At 47.5% G+C, this 13,686-nt stretch overlaps 1 protein-coding gene across 1 annotated transcript; it reads left to right on the top strand.

The window, feature by feature from the left end:
- Positions 1 to 374: 374 nt before the first annotated feature.
- Positions 375 to 12,547, top strand: LOC117042979 (zinc finger protein OZF-like). Its single transcript, XM_033142603.1, has 4 exons — positions 375 to 436; positions 3,930 to 4,057; positions 6,053 to 6,199; positions 10,284 to 12,547. Exons 3-4 carry the CDS (start codon positions 6,094 to 6,096, stop codon positions 11,474 to 11,476), a joined length of 1,299 nt encoding a protein of 432 aa, XP_032998494.1. The 5' UTR covers positions 375 to 436; positions 3,930 to 4,057; positions 6,053 to 6,093; the 3' UTR covers positions 11,477 to 12,547.
- Positions 12,548 to 13,686: the final 1,139 nt, after the last annotated feature.

The following is a 13,686-nucleotide window of genomic DNA, read 5'->3' as shown; positions in this document are numbered from 1 at the left end:
AACGGAGCCATTTGCTCCAAATGGTCTGGGGTCTCTCTCAAGTACCCTCCTAATATTGCAACAGACTTTCAGTCCGCTAGTGAGCAGGTGAAGGATAATAAGAAGAATAAGAATGGTTTATTATTTATACCAAACCCACCTGGGGGCAGGGCACGAGGCTGCTGTCTTGATGGCCTCTGAGCCGAGAATCACGGATAACTCTGCACATGCTCTGGACCATCCGGATTCTGGGAGGGAGGGAGAGCGGGCAGCTGGCTGCACTCAGTTGCCGAAGGGTTAAATCGAGCAGAGCTGGAGTCCTAGAGAGGACAGGAAGTAGAGAGATGGGGCAGGTCCTCCAGAGCAGAACCCCCCTCCCTCTGTGCCCAGCCCCTTCCGGCATCTCTTGTCTCTGGTCTCCATGTGCTGCCTCGGTTTCCCTCCTGGGAAGAATCCGGTGAGTCTCCCCCTTGGGGTGCCTGGGGGACAAGGGGGTCCCAGGGCTGCAGGGGCGTGTTCTGCTTCTGAATGGCAGGGGGAGACCCCCAAGTCTGGGAGAAGAGGGTCCTGTCCCCCAATCCTCCCTGCCAAGCCAGGGAGGGGACGAGTTTCCAGGAGGTCTGCAGCTCTGCTCTTCCTTTGCATCCAGGCGCTGCTTCCTCCTCTTTGGGGAGGGAGGGAGGGAGGGAGGAGTCTGGGGGGAAGGGAATGCCCAGAATCCCCGTTCTGATGGAGGAGCCTCTGCCAGACCCTCCTTCCCCCCTGGCAGATCCTCCTCCAGATCAGCTCAGGTCTCCAGCCCAGAGCCTGGCTCAAGGGAAGCCTCTCTGGGCAGGTGTAAGGGCTGTCCGTGGGGAGAAAAGGAGAGAGCGAGAGGGCTGAGCTGGCTTGCCAGGTTCAAAGGAACGGAGCTGCATTCCTTGAGAGGAGAGGAGAGGAAGGAAAGGCGCTTTGAGGACCCCAAGATCTTGTCCTTAGGGGAATGAGGCAATGCAAGAAGGAGAAGGAGAGGGATCTGGGTGGCAGGTCTGCAAACATTTCTCTCTCTGATCCCAGAGTGAGCTTTCAAGGGATTAGAAAACAATGGAATTTGGAGAGACTTTTCTGAAGGGAATTAAGACACTATACGGAACACATGGGAAACATGATGTGAATACTATTTTAGAAAAATGTAAGATACAGAAGGGGACATATCCTCTTTCACCACTAGTGTTTATACACTCCAGCTATAAAAGGAGGTCAGGGTGGGGCAACAAAACTACAACTGAAGGCCTCTGCAGATGATGTGGTATTATCTTTAGAGGAACCTCTTCGTAGTGTCTTAGAAGCAATAAGGCTGTTTGGAAATGCTGCAGGTTTTAGAATAAATAGGGAGGAAACTGTGGGGTGTCAGTCATTCTAGGGAGGACCAACTGCCACTTTGTGTCAGTTAAAACAAAATAAAAAATAAAAAATCCTTCCAGTAGCACTTTAGAGACCAACTAAGTTTATTCTTGGTATGAGCTTTCGTGTGCATGCACACTTCTTCAGATACTGTACACTGAAACAGAAGTCACCAGACCTTATATATAGTGAGAGAGTGAGGAGGGGTATTACTCAGAAGGGTGACTTTTAAGAACTTTGAGATATTTTTGAAACTCTTTTGGAAGTTTATACTGTGTTGTAAAAATGCCTTCTTTGCTCTTAAATTGGAATGGCTCAATGTGCCCCAAATGAAGGATCAATGTGCCCCACTACTGGGGCACATTGATCCATTATTTTGAAAAAAAATAATGTGATTTTTTGTCATTTTATTCCATCAAATGTGAAACATTAACCCTTTGATTTTGTTTGGAATAGTACCTGTAAGGACGCTTAGTGGTTGCTCATGAGTAACAGTCCAAGGCAAAGAACTTCTAAAAACTAAGTTCTTTATTGTGTAAGCTATGTACAGCAAAGCAAAATATCAAGCGTCCTCTCCATACTCATCAGTGTCCAGGAATGAACTCTTTCGGTTTCTCTTCCAGTAGAAAAACCTCGGAACCCTGAAACCCCTCCTTCTTTCCTCCTGTGACCGACCACGTAGCGTGGGAACCTGACCTCTATCTCTGCTTTCCCTGTGTTGTCGAGGCTCTTCAGCCCCTTCTGAGCCCCTGCATCGCCTTCGTCCCCGCCAGAGGAATGCGAAGCATGCAAGCTCCCACTGGAAGAGGAGGAGGAGGAGCTCGTAAACAGCGGACGTGGATCCCTGTACTCTAAATGCTCCTGCAACGCCGGCCTCAGTTTTCTGTTATGTGCATTATTTTGAGGTGTGTAGAGCTTAAAGTAAAAAATGGCTCAACGTGCCCCACTTTCCCCTACAGCAGGAGAGTAGAAGGCCTAAGCCTATAAACCAGTGAAGCACCAGCACAGACCAGCAAGCAAGGCATTAATGGCCTGTGTACAGGAAACAGCAAATGAGGCCTGAAAAACCAGGAAAGCAAGCCAGTAAAGTAAGAATTGTGAAAGATAGGCGTGCCTGGCGTGCTCTGGTCCATGGGGTCACGAAGAGTCAGACACGACTGAACGACTGAACAACAACAAAGCAAGAATTCTAGTAACACCAGTAAGCACCAGCAAGTTGTTGTTGTTGTCGTTCAGTCGTGTCCGACTCTTCGTGACCCCATGGACCAGAGCACGCCAGGCAAGCCTATCCTTCACTGCCCTCTCGCAGTTTGGCCAAACTCATGTTAGTAGCTTCGAAAACACTGTCCAACCATCATCCCTCTGTCGTCCCCTTCTCCTTGTGCCCTGCATCTTTCCCAACATCAGGGTCTTTTCTAGGGAGTCTTCTCTTCTCATGAGGTGGCCAAAGTACTGGAGCCTCAACTTCAGGATCTGTCCTTCTAGTGAGCACTCAGGGCTGATTTCTTTGAGAATGGATAGATTTGATCTTCTTGCAGTCCATGGGACTCTCAAGAGTCTCCTCCTGCAGCATAATTCAAAAGCATCAATTCTTCGGCGATCAGTCTTCTTGATGGTCCAGCTCTCACTTCCGTACATTACTACTGGGAAAACCATAGCTTTAACTATACGGACCTTTGTTGGCAAGGTGATGTCTTTGCTTTTTAAGATGCTGTCTAGGTTTGTCATTGCTTTACTCCCAAGAAGCAGGCGTCTTCTAATTTCGTGACTGCTGTCACCATCTGCAGTGATCATGGAACCCAAGAAAGTGAAATCTCTCACTGCCTCCATTTCTTCCTCTTCTATTTGCCAGGAGGTGATGGGACCAGTGGCCATGATCTTAGTTTTGTTGATGTTGAACTTCAGACCATATTTTGCGCTCTCCTCTTTCACCCTCATTAAAAGGTTCTTTAATTCCTCCTCACTTTCTGCCATCAAGGTAGTGTCATCAGCATATCTGAGGTTGTTGATATTTTTTCTGGCAATCTTAATTCCGGTTTGGGATTCATCCAGTCCAGCCTTTCGCATGATGAATTCTGCATATAAGTTAAATAAGCAGGGAGACAATATACAGCCTTGTCGTACTCCTTTCCCAATTTTGAACCAATCAGTTGTTCCATATCCAGTTCTAACTGTAGCTTCTTGTCCCACATAAAGATTTCTCAGGAGACAAATGAGGTGATCCGGCACTCCCATTTCTTTAAGAACTTGCCATAGTTTGCTGTGGTCGACACAGTCAAATGCTTTTGCGTAGTCAATGAAGCAGAAGTAGATGTTTTTCTGGAACTCTCTAGCTTTCTCCATAATCCAGCGCATGTTTGCAATTTGGTCTCTGATTCCTCTGCCCCTTCGAAATCCAGCTTGCACTTCTGGGAGTTCTCGGTCCACATACTGCTTAAGCCTGCCTTGTAGAATTGTAAGCATAACCTTAAAAGGGTACTGTGTATTATAAATTAAGATTACCATCTGTCAGTAATCCTAGTTTGATTGGGTATACTGATTCAGATTGTTTTTTTGTTTTTTTACAGAGGCAAGAAAGAACACGAAAGATTTGCAACCACCAAACACAGCCTCCGCTTCCTACCACTGTTTCCAAAAGTCCTCCTATCCACCCTATGGAGTTGGGGAATCGCGCCTGAGAGGAAAGTTTGCCATGGTGAGATGTGGCGGGGGGGGGGGGGAAGATGACCAGGAAAAACAGAAACAGGGTGGGGTGCAGGAGAGAAAGGCAAGAATGGAAGACCTGTGATGGAACAGGCGGTTCCGCTAAATTGCGACCCACCTGAAAGAGTATCCTGTGCTGTTTTCTGCAGATGCAATAGAGGTGGTGAAGGTCTTCTTCGCCGTCGCTATCGCCACTTGATAGGATAACCCATGTCCGGTCCAATTCAGAATGAGTTTTCCGCCACCAGCGCTCTGGCCATCTCAGAGATTGTTTAATTGCCCTCAGATCCATGGAAAACCATGGGGCTGTCCGGGTTCCATGCAATTGGAGAGGGCGCTTTGGAGCCAGATAGTCAATAGCCCTGGTTAACTCCACATTCCAGCAGGCCACCAGGGAATCTGCTGAAAGGCCATGAACATGGGATAAAACATCCCCTACCACTCTCTGGAAACCATTTGGATCCATTAAGTGGCAGGGGTGGACCATCCGAATTGGTCCTACCTCCCTGCAGAGGGGAATGGTCGCAGAGAAGTCCAGTTGCACCAGGAAATGATCTGACCATGGCACTTCTTTAGTTTTGCTTTTACTTAGTGTCAGATCACCAACATCCATAGAGGTGAACACCAGGTCTAAGGCATGTCTGTGGCTATGAGTTCGGCCAGACTTATTCAGGGACAGCCCCATGGAGGCCATGCTTTCCACAAAGTCCTGAGCGGCCCCTTGTAAGGTCGTGTCAGCATGGATGTTAAAATCCCCTAGGACAGCCAAACTAGGTGTCTCCAGGAGAACATCTGCCACGGCCTGAAGCAGCTCGGGCAGGGAATCCTTGGCGCAGCGGGGAGGTGGAGTTTGGTACACCAAAAGGAATCCTGTACTGCCCCTATTGCCCAACTTCCAGAACATGTGCTCAGAGAACTGGGTCTTCCCAATAGGACGCCTGGTGCAAACTAATGACTTCCTAAAAATCACTGCAACCCCCCCTCCCCACCCACAAACCTGGTGGACAAGCAGCAGCAAGAACAAGCCCATCTGCTTCATCCAACCAAGTCTCTGTTACACATGCCAGGCCAAGTCCATGGATGGCAGTGGTCTTATGAATCATTGACCTGGCATTGCACAGCAGCACCTTCAGGTCATGCTGATTCCAGTATCCATCCGGTCAGGACCAGACCCGGAGGCAGGGATAGTCCTCAAACAACAACTAAACCTGCTTCCTTGATAATGACATGGTCTGGTTTTAGCGTAACTCCTCCTCCTACCCGTGATCACTGAGATCGGTTGTCCCAGTGCACACCCCCATGGAACTTGCCCCAGGTATTTTGTTGGCTGGGACCCACTCCCAAGCAGCCCTGACCCCTCCCCTTAAAAACAAAATAAAACCTATACAAAAAAAACTAAAAACCAAAATCAGTAAAAGTTACAAACATACCAAAATTAAACAAATTCCCAAACCTGACTAAACATCCATCCCACCCCCACGCCAGAAAGAATTGAAAAAGGTAAAGAAAAATTAAAAACATTTTTAAAAGAACTCTGCGCTGTTCTGAGTGATCCTGGGCAGCAACAGCAGCAGTGGCAACCATCCTTATGAGGCCTGTCAGGGCCTGCACTGGGCCAGGTGGTGAGTGGCAGGAACAGGGCCCTCAGGCATTTAAGCAGAAAGGATACTCAATAAAAATACTTGTATAAAAAAAGAGACTGGAGACTTGCGAAGATGGTGTATAAGCCCAGGGAATATTTAAGGAGGAGTGGTGTATTAGTCTCCAGATTATTCAAAATTGTGGCCTCACTAGCTCCTCTGCTTCCACATACAGCAACACCCCCCGAAAAGTCCCCAATTCAAGGCAGACCATCATGCTGAAGAAGTGTGCATGTACATGAAAGCACATAGCCCTATTTGTGCTTCTCCAGGGGCAGGAGAATATCTAGGGCAGGAGAATCCCTGCAGGGCCTCTGAGGCTCCCTTTGCTTCTTCCTCTCTCCCAGGACCCTGCAGCTTGTTTTGGCTCCTCAACACCCCAGGAAGGATGAAAGAGATGGATCCTGCAAAGCTAGTGAGGATGGAAGGGGGAAGATGGATGGTTGACCCCACAACCTCTGAGCATTCTGTCCCAGGGACCTCCGAGAGATCTGGTGAGTTCCAGGGGAGTGGAGATGGGGACAAGGATGGATGGAGCCGGAGAGGTATTGGGCTTGCTTATCTTGGGGGTGGGGGGAGGCAGGGATGGAGATGGAGGAGGAGAGAACCTTTTGTCATCTGCAGGCAATTTGAGCTAGGAATACATCACAGCGCCCCGGCCACCGCAATGTATTGGCAGTCGTTGTCAGCAGTATGCTGGTGAAACTCAGCTCTCTTTCTCCTTTACATCTGCAGGTGAGGCAATGGAACTGCTGGACCAGTTTCCTGTCTTGGTAATAGACTGGATAAGAGCCAACAAACTGAAGCTCAATCCAGATAAGACTGAGGCATTGTTGTTGTTGTTCAGTTGTTCAGTCGTGTCCGACTCTTCGTGACCCCATGGACCAGAGCACGCCAGGCACGCCTATCCTTCACTGCCTCTCGCAGTTTGGCCAAACTCATGTTAGTAGCTTCCAGATGGCTGGGAGGTCACCTGCTCTTGATGGGGTTACACTTCCTATGAAAGAGCAGGTTCGTAGCCTGAGGTACTCATGGATCATTTGGCTGGTGGCCCAGCTATGCAACTATCTGGACAGGGATAGCCTAACTACTTTGGTTGCTCACTGGAACAAGACGGTTTGAGCATCTCACACAGATCATAGTCTGACTGCACTGGCTACTGATTAGTTTCCAGGCCCAATTCAAAGTGCTGGTTTTGACCTATAGAGCCTTAAATGGCTCAGGACCACAATACCTCAAGGACCGCCTGTAGCGACTGGTTGCCGCTATACCGGGACCACACGACTCACCAGCCGCGAGCCCCAGATGCTGGGTTAAGGGGTTTGCTTTCAAAACCCCCACAAACAAAATCTTGGTATGTTGCCACCACCCTTTTATATCCAATTGCCAGCCCTGCGCATAGGGAAAAAGGGAAGCCCCATCCGTTCCAGGCTGCACAACTTTTCCGTCTACTAAATAAGTAGTCACAGACAAAAATCCCAATAGTAGTGTGTCCAAGCAGCAGGCACCAGTTTAGCTCTGTCAGTCTTAGAGGAAGCAAAACACAGACAAAACGTCCCTTTAAAACAGGGGTGTCAAACTCAAATTCATCGGGGGCCGCATCAGCAGTTTGGTCACCCTCAAAGGGCCGGTTTTATCTGTAGGACTGACTATGTGTCCACTCCGTGCACTACTTCAATCATTTTAACTCGGGGTGAAAGGAGAGCACGGTGGCACTGGTGTAAATCATGGCCCTTCTGATAGGACTAGCATACACAAACCCATTAATTAGTAAACAAGCACCATGCCTACTGAATAGTCACCATGTGAGAAGACCCAGGCACAAAGCAATCTGTTACATGCAGGAGGGAAGCTGAAGGGCATTTTCATAAGTGATGCTATACAAGCCTTTTAAACCACTTCTGAAACCGAATGTGAGACACAAGCTTTAAATCGGATGTGCTTGTGGCTTTCCAAGGTGACACAGGTTTCACACTGCAAAAAATGGTCTCGGTTGAATGTGAACCAGCAGAATTGGGGGTGCAAGGGAACCCACGTGTGTGTGTGTGTGAGTGTGTGTCTTATTGGTTTGCTTTATTATGTATGTTGTGCTTTTTCATGTCGTGAACTATCCTGAGATCCAAGGGCAGCAAACAAATTTAACAAATAACAATAACAACCATAACAACCCCAAACTTTTTCCTCAGGGCAAACCCCGTCGACGCCCAGTAAACTCGCTCCCCATGCAACATGCATAGCTGTCAACTTTTTCCCTTTTTTAAAGGGAAATTCCCTTATTCCGAATAGGATTCCTCGCAAGAAAAGGGAAAAGTTGACAGCTATGAACATGTGCACCGTGCAGTGGTGTTGGGCGAGGGCAGGGCCGCCAGCGGTCTACCTCCCAAGGTTGTTGTGTTGAAGTTGAAGTTGAAGCAGCAGCAGCAAAAGCGCGCCATGGTGGGTGGACGAAAGAAAGAAGAGAGAGAAAAAAGAAAGAAGGAAGGAAGGAGAGGAAAGGAAAGGAAAGGAAGGAAGGCAGCTTCTTGGATCCATCCGGTCTTCAGCTCCATCTCTCCGGCCCTCACTCACCTCGTCGCCCCACTTGAGCACGTCCTTGTGCCTCTCGCCCACCGCCCGGTAGATGTGCAGGAACTGGAGGATGCCGTGTTTGCGCACGTGCTCCGCGTGGCGCTGTGTCTTCTCCCAGCTCAGCGGGGAGCCCTGCGACGGGAGCCCCATGGCCCCCCAAGGGAGCGGCGCACGGGGAAAGGGAGGAGAGCTGGCCGGCAACGCCAAGGAGAAAAGCTACCTCCAGGCGGTGGCGGTGGCGGCAGGAAAGAGGAGCAGGAAGGAGAAGGATCCTCCGCCGGTGGCGAAACAGGAGGAGGAGATCGGCGCCGGCTGCTACTTCTCTCTTCCTCCCCGCCGCGGCGCCTCTTTCTCCGCGAGGCTCCCGGAGGGGAAGCGCCTGTGCCGGCTGCGGACGGAACAAGAGAGGCCAGCTGCATGGCTGTGTGTGTGTGTGTGTGTGTAGATGCAGGGAGGGGGTGGTGCTGGTGACCGTCCCGGCAGCAGTGGGGCACGTGATCAGGGGGAAGGGGAAGGAATTTACTCTGTGTGCGCGCGCCTGTGCGTGTGTGTTTGCGTGCGTGCAGTGAACGCGCGCGCCCTCCCTCCCCAGTGCGGGCGGGTGCCAGGAGGGAGGGAGGCGCGCACGGATTAGGCCCCCGGGCCTTGTGTTTGACACCCGTGCTTTAAAAGTTTATTAAAAGAACTTAAACTAAATCAAGGTTACACAGTTCTCAAGCATCAGGTTACAAGCATATAAAATAAAAGGTACTTTGTATCACTAGCTAGATAACATACTCACAAAGTCAGAAGGTAAAAGCAAAAAGTTCCTCTCCTATCTGGCAAGGACATACGATCTTGAGGCAGGAATAGGCAGGGAGGCCAGGAGCCTTGACTAGTAACCCGAAGGTTAGAAGCTGACTAATAACCCGATGATTAGAAGCAATTTACATCACAAACAGTAAGACAATTATACCTTTCTGCCCTCGTTGGATTGCAAGGAATCAACCAATTAGCATAAACCTTTAATTGTGGATGACCAATAGAAAGCAAATCCCCATTAGTCTTTTTTATATCAAGAACTTAGGCAGCTGCAGTTACAAAGTGATCAGATAAAGGACTCCTCCCTTTCAGTTCCCAAGACCCACAGGATAGCCTTTTGACACACCTGCAATAAATTCCTGTGTCTGGCACATAACTCAGGTGATACTCCCCAATTCCCTTGGCAGAAGCAATAAAGCAATAAACCCATGTTCCCCAATTAAAGAGACACTTACATTCCAGAGGAGTTACAGCTCTCCCTTTCCCAGCATGCTTACAATTTAGCAAACTCCCAAGATACACTGCAGTTTAGAACCAAAGATTACTAATATGATTTTGCTACTTCACTACACTGCCTCTTCCCATATGAACCTACCCAGACCCTGAGATCGATCATCTTCTGAGGCCCTCCTTCATGAGCCGCCTCCTCTCCTGCACAAGACACAATCTTCGACAGTTTTATTACTTCAGATTTATTAAGCAATTACAGAACTCAGCAGCCCAAGCTCCATTAATGCACTCCTCACTCTCTGAGTCAGTTGTCAGATCTAGCTTCTTTTTCCAGTGGAAACATGAAGGTCTCCACCTCCTTTTCACTGTCATGCGCTTTTCTACTAAATGACGCAATCTCTGGCTTTTTGGAGTTTCTGGTCCTACAATCCCTTCCCCCTCTTCTGTTGCATCCTGTTCTCTCCGCTCTGTGTTACTGCCAGGCTGCATTCCTGAGTGAAATACGTTTACCTCACTTTCAGTGTGTGAAGGAATCAGGTTTCTGCCACTCTCTGGTTCTGCCCCCTCCCCTTCAGATTCCTCTCTGGCCGTCAGAAAGGGAACATCTCTGACACAAACAAAGGCAGTGAAAACTATAGTAAGGTCTCATATCTAACTTTCTTCAGTTCTTCCTCTATCACAAGCATTAATTAACTTTGGCCAATAATCTGGAGCTCAGTTTCTTCCTGAGGCTCTAATTAGCTTCTCTCTTCATTGCAGATGGTGATGAATTGGAAGGGAAGAACAAGGGGGACCACAACAGAATCCACTTATCGGAGAAGTCAGATAAATATTCAGAGTGTGGAGAGAACATCGATCAGAGCTCCCAGTCCACCTCCCATCAAAGAACAAGCTTCGTTCGGAGGGATAGCCTCACTTCACACAAAAGAGCACAGAGTAGGGAGAAATTGTATCAGTGCAGAGAATGTGGAAAGAGCTTCAGTCGGAAGGATAGTCTCATTTCCCATCAAAGAATTCATACAGGGGAGAAACCCTATCAGTGCTTGGAATGTGGGAAGAGCTTCAGTCAAAGTGCCACGCTCTCTTCTCATCAAAGAATTCATACAGGGGAGAAACCCTATCAGTGCTTGGAATGTGGAAAGAGCTTCAGTCAGAGCACCCATCTCACTTCCCATCAAAGAACTCATACAGGTCAGAAACCCTATCAGTGCTTGGAATGTGGGAAAAGCTTCAGTCAGAGTTCCAATTTCACTTCCCATCAAAGAATTCATACAGGGGAGAAACCCTATCAGTGCTTAGAATGTGGGAAAATCTTCAGTCGGAGTGACTCTCTCACTTCCCATCACATAATTCATACAGGGGAGAAACCCTATCAGTGCTTGGAATGTGGAAAGAGCTTCAGACAGAGATCAGAGCTCACTTACCATCAAAGAATTCATACAGGGGAGAAACCCTATCAGTGCTTGGAATGTGGAAAGAGCTTCAGACAGAGCTCAGAGCTCAATTACCATCAAAGAATTCATACAGGGGAGAAACCCTATCAGTGCTTGGAATGTGGAAAGAGCTTCAGTCGGAAGGATAGTCTCACTTCCCATCAAAGAATTCATACAGGGGAGAAACCCTATCAGTGCTTGGAATGTGGAAAGAGCTTCAGACAGAGCTCAGAGCTCACTTTCCATCAAAGAATTCATACAGGGGAGAAACCCTATCACTGCTTAGAATGTGGAAAGAGCTTCAGGCAGAGCTCTGAGCTCACTTTCCATCAAAGAATTCATACAGGGGAGAAACCCTATCAGTGCTTGGAATGTGGGAAAAGCTTCAGTCAAAGCGCCCATCTCACTTCCCATCAAAGAACTCATACAGGTCAGAAACCCTATCAGTGCTTGGAATGTGGGAAAAGCTTCAGTCAGAGTTCCAATCTCACTTCCCATCAAAGAATTCATACAAGATAGAATACCTCTTAGTGTTTGGAATGTGGGAAAAGGTTCATTCTCATGGCCCACCAAATAATTCATACAGGGTTGAAAGCATATCAGCGCATGGAATGTGGATAAAATTTCACTTGTCAAAAAGTTAATTTAAGAACTCACAGCAGGGTGGATAATAAAACTGTAGATTGAGAATCTAGTCCAACCCCAACCAGAACTCTCATTTAAAGCATCCATGACAGATGGCCATCCAACTTCTTCCTAAAAAGCTCCAATGAAGGAGAGTTCACCCTGTTCCAAGGGAGTTCCTTTTCACTGTCAGCTCTTACTATCAGAAAGTTATTTCTGATCTTTATTAGGTGTCTCCTTTCTTGTTACTTGAATCCATTCGTTTAGGTCCCATCCACTGGAGCAGAAGGAAACAAGTTTGCTCCATCTTCCATGGGAAATCACTACAAACAGAGGAACATAGAAGTTAAGGAAATCCCCCTAAGACTAGTGAAAAAAGGAACTAACTATAGATTATTGATGGAAGCACTAAAAAAGAAAACTGTCCCATTTTGTTTGGATTATCTGGAGGGGATCTTGTTTATTTATGAAGGGGGGAAATGAAGATGTGTGGAACCAATGAAGGCGGGATCTCTAAAGAGAAAATATAAAAAAAGACTTTGGATAAGACTTCTGGTGTGATCGCTATGGCGTTTAGCTGCTTTCCCAATCGTGCAAATAAACAAGGTTAATCTGAGGGTAATGTCTGGGGTGGTGTGCCTTCACCCGCGGGTCATCCGATATCTGCCGCTTGCTACAATGGAATGCGGGGGCAGGGGCGCTGGGTGTTTAGCATTGCACGAATTGGAAACTCTCCAATGCCAACACCATGAGTAGGACCATTCCTGTTTTTCAAGAAAGATTTGAATTTGGACTTTGAAACAGGCATGTTCTCGAAAGGAGACAAAAAAGGCCCACGGTTAATATTTTTTTTAAAAAAATGTTTTTTATTAAATTTCTTCTCTCATAACAAATATCCAATACCATTACCAAATGTACTGTCAGGGAATTGTCCCCGTTGCAGCGGAAGGTGGTGGAAGGGCTCTCCGGATGCTACAGAGAGCCCCAGTCCCACCTTGCCAGCAGCTCCTCCTCTGGTAGTGAAAGGAGCAGCGAGACGTCCAGTGAGGAGGGGGAGAGTTCACAGGGGAAAGGGAGTAGAGGCTCTGGGGGTGCAAGAGAGACCCAGCACTCCCACAGTCCCGAGGGCGATACAGGGGGAACGCAATTTCCTTCACCCCAAAGACATTGTGGGGTGAAAAAGGAAAGATGGAAGGCGGGGTTTTCGTATACCGAAACTTTTGTTGGGGTCAGAACCGGTTGATACAGACATGAACTTTTTAGCTCTGCACTGTACATAGTTCACACAATAAAATATTTAAAGGAAACAGCGGAGTCCTGGCTGCTTACTCATGAGCAACTAACTGAGAACCTTACACATACATTTTCCAATTTCCCCCCTCCCTGTTGGCTTCCCTCAACTTCCATTTCTGGTTTGTTACATTAAATGATAAATTCGGCTGTTTATATACCATAAAATGTCACGTTGTAAATGTTTATTTAAATCCTGCCAACAATTCCATTTCTTTTTGTTGTTTCTGCAAGTATATTGCAAAAGGTTCCCATTCTTTTTTAAAGTCACTATTGTCTTTTTCACACAATTTGTCCAATAACTTTGCTAGTTCTGCATAGTTCATCAGTTTTTCTTGCCATTGTACTTTTCATGGTACTTCTCCAGTCTTCCAGCTTTGAGCTATTAAAATTCTTGCCGCTGTTGTAGCATACATTTACCAAAGGTGTCAAGGGCTTTGAAGACACTCGAACTCAGGACGCAAGGGAGAAACGTGCTAGGAGGAAGGCACGCTTGGCAAATCCACACTGTGATCAACTCCCGCCCAGAAACCAATGTCCCCACTGTGGAAGGACATGTGGATCCAGAATTGGCCTCCCCATTCACTTACGGACTCATTGTTAAAAACGTGTTCATGGAAGACAATCTTATTCGGCTACGAGTGATCGCCGAAGAAAAGAAATAATTTCCATTTTTCTTTCGGCAATTATTAACCTAAAATACCTGTCAGGGGGCAGGGAGTTGTCAGGGTTTTATCGATATTGCGACCCCCTGCCTTAACTGCTGAGCAATTCATCTTTATCCAGTGAGGAAGGCAGTGATGCCTCTAGTGGGG

Source organism: Lacerta agilis, chromosome 2, assembly GCF_009819535.1.
Source record: "Lacerta agilis isolate rLacAgi1 chromosome 2, rLacAgi1.pri, whole genome shotgun sequence".
NCBI lineage: Eukaryota > Metazoa > Chordata > Lepidosauria > Squamata > Lacertidae > Lacerta > Lacerta agilis.
This window is presented reverse-complemented; position numbering and strand designations above follow the sequence as displayed.

Bases quoted from the DNA above. Each gene is read 5' to 3' on its own strand.
- LOC117042979 (XM_033142603.1), top strand. From the start codon at position 6,094: ATGAAAGAGATGGATCCTGCAAAGCTAGTGAGGATGGAAGGGGGAAGA. The intron at 6,200-10,283 runs GTGAGTTCCAGG...TCTTCATTGCAG, and splicing joins AGGGACCTCCGAGAGATCTG to ATGGTGATGAATTGGAAGGG.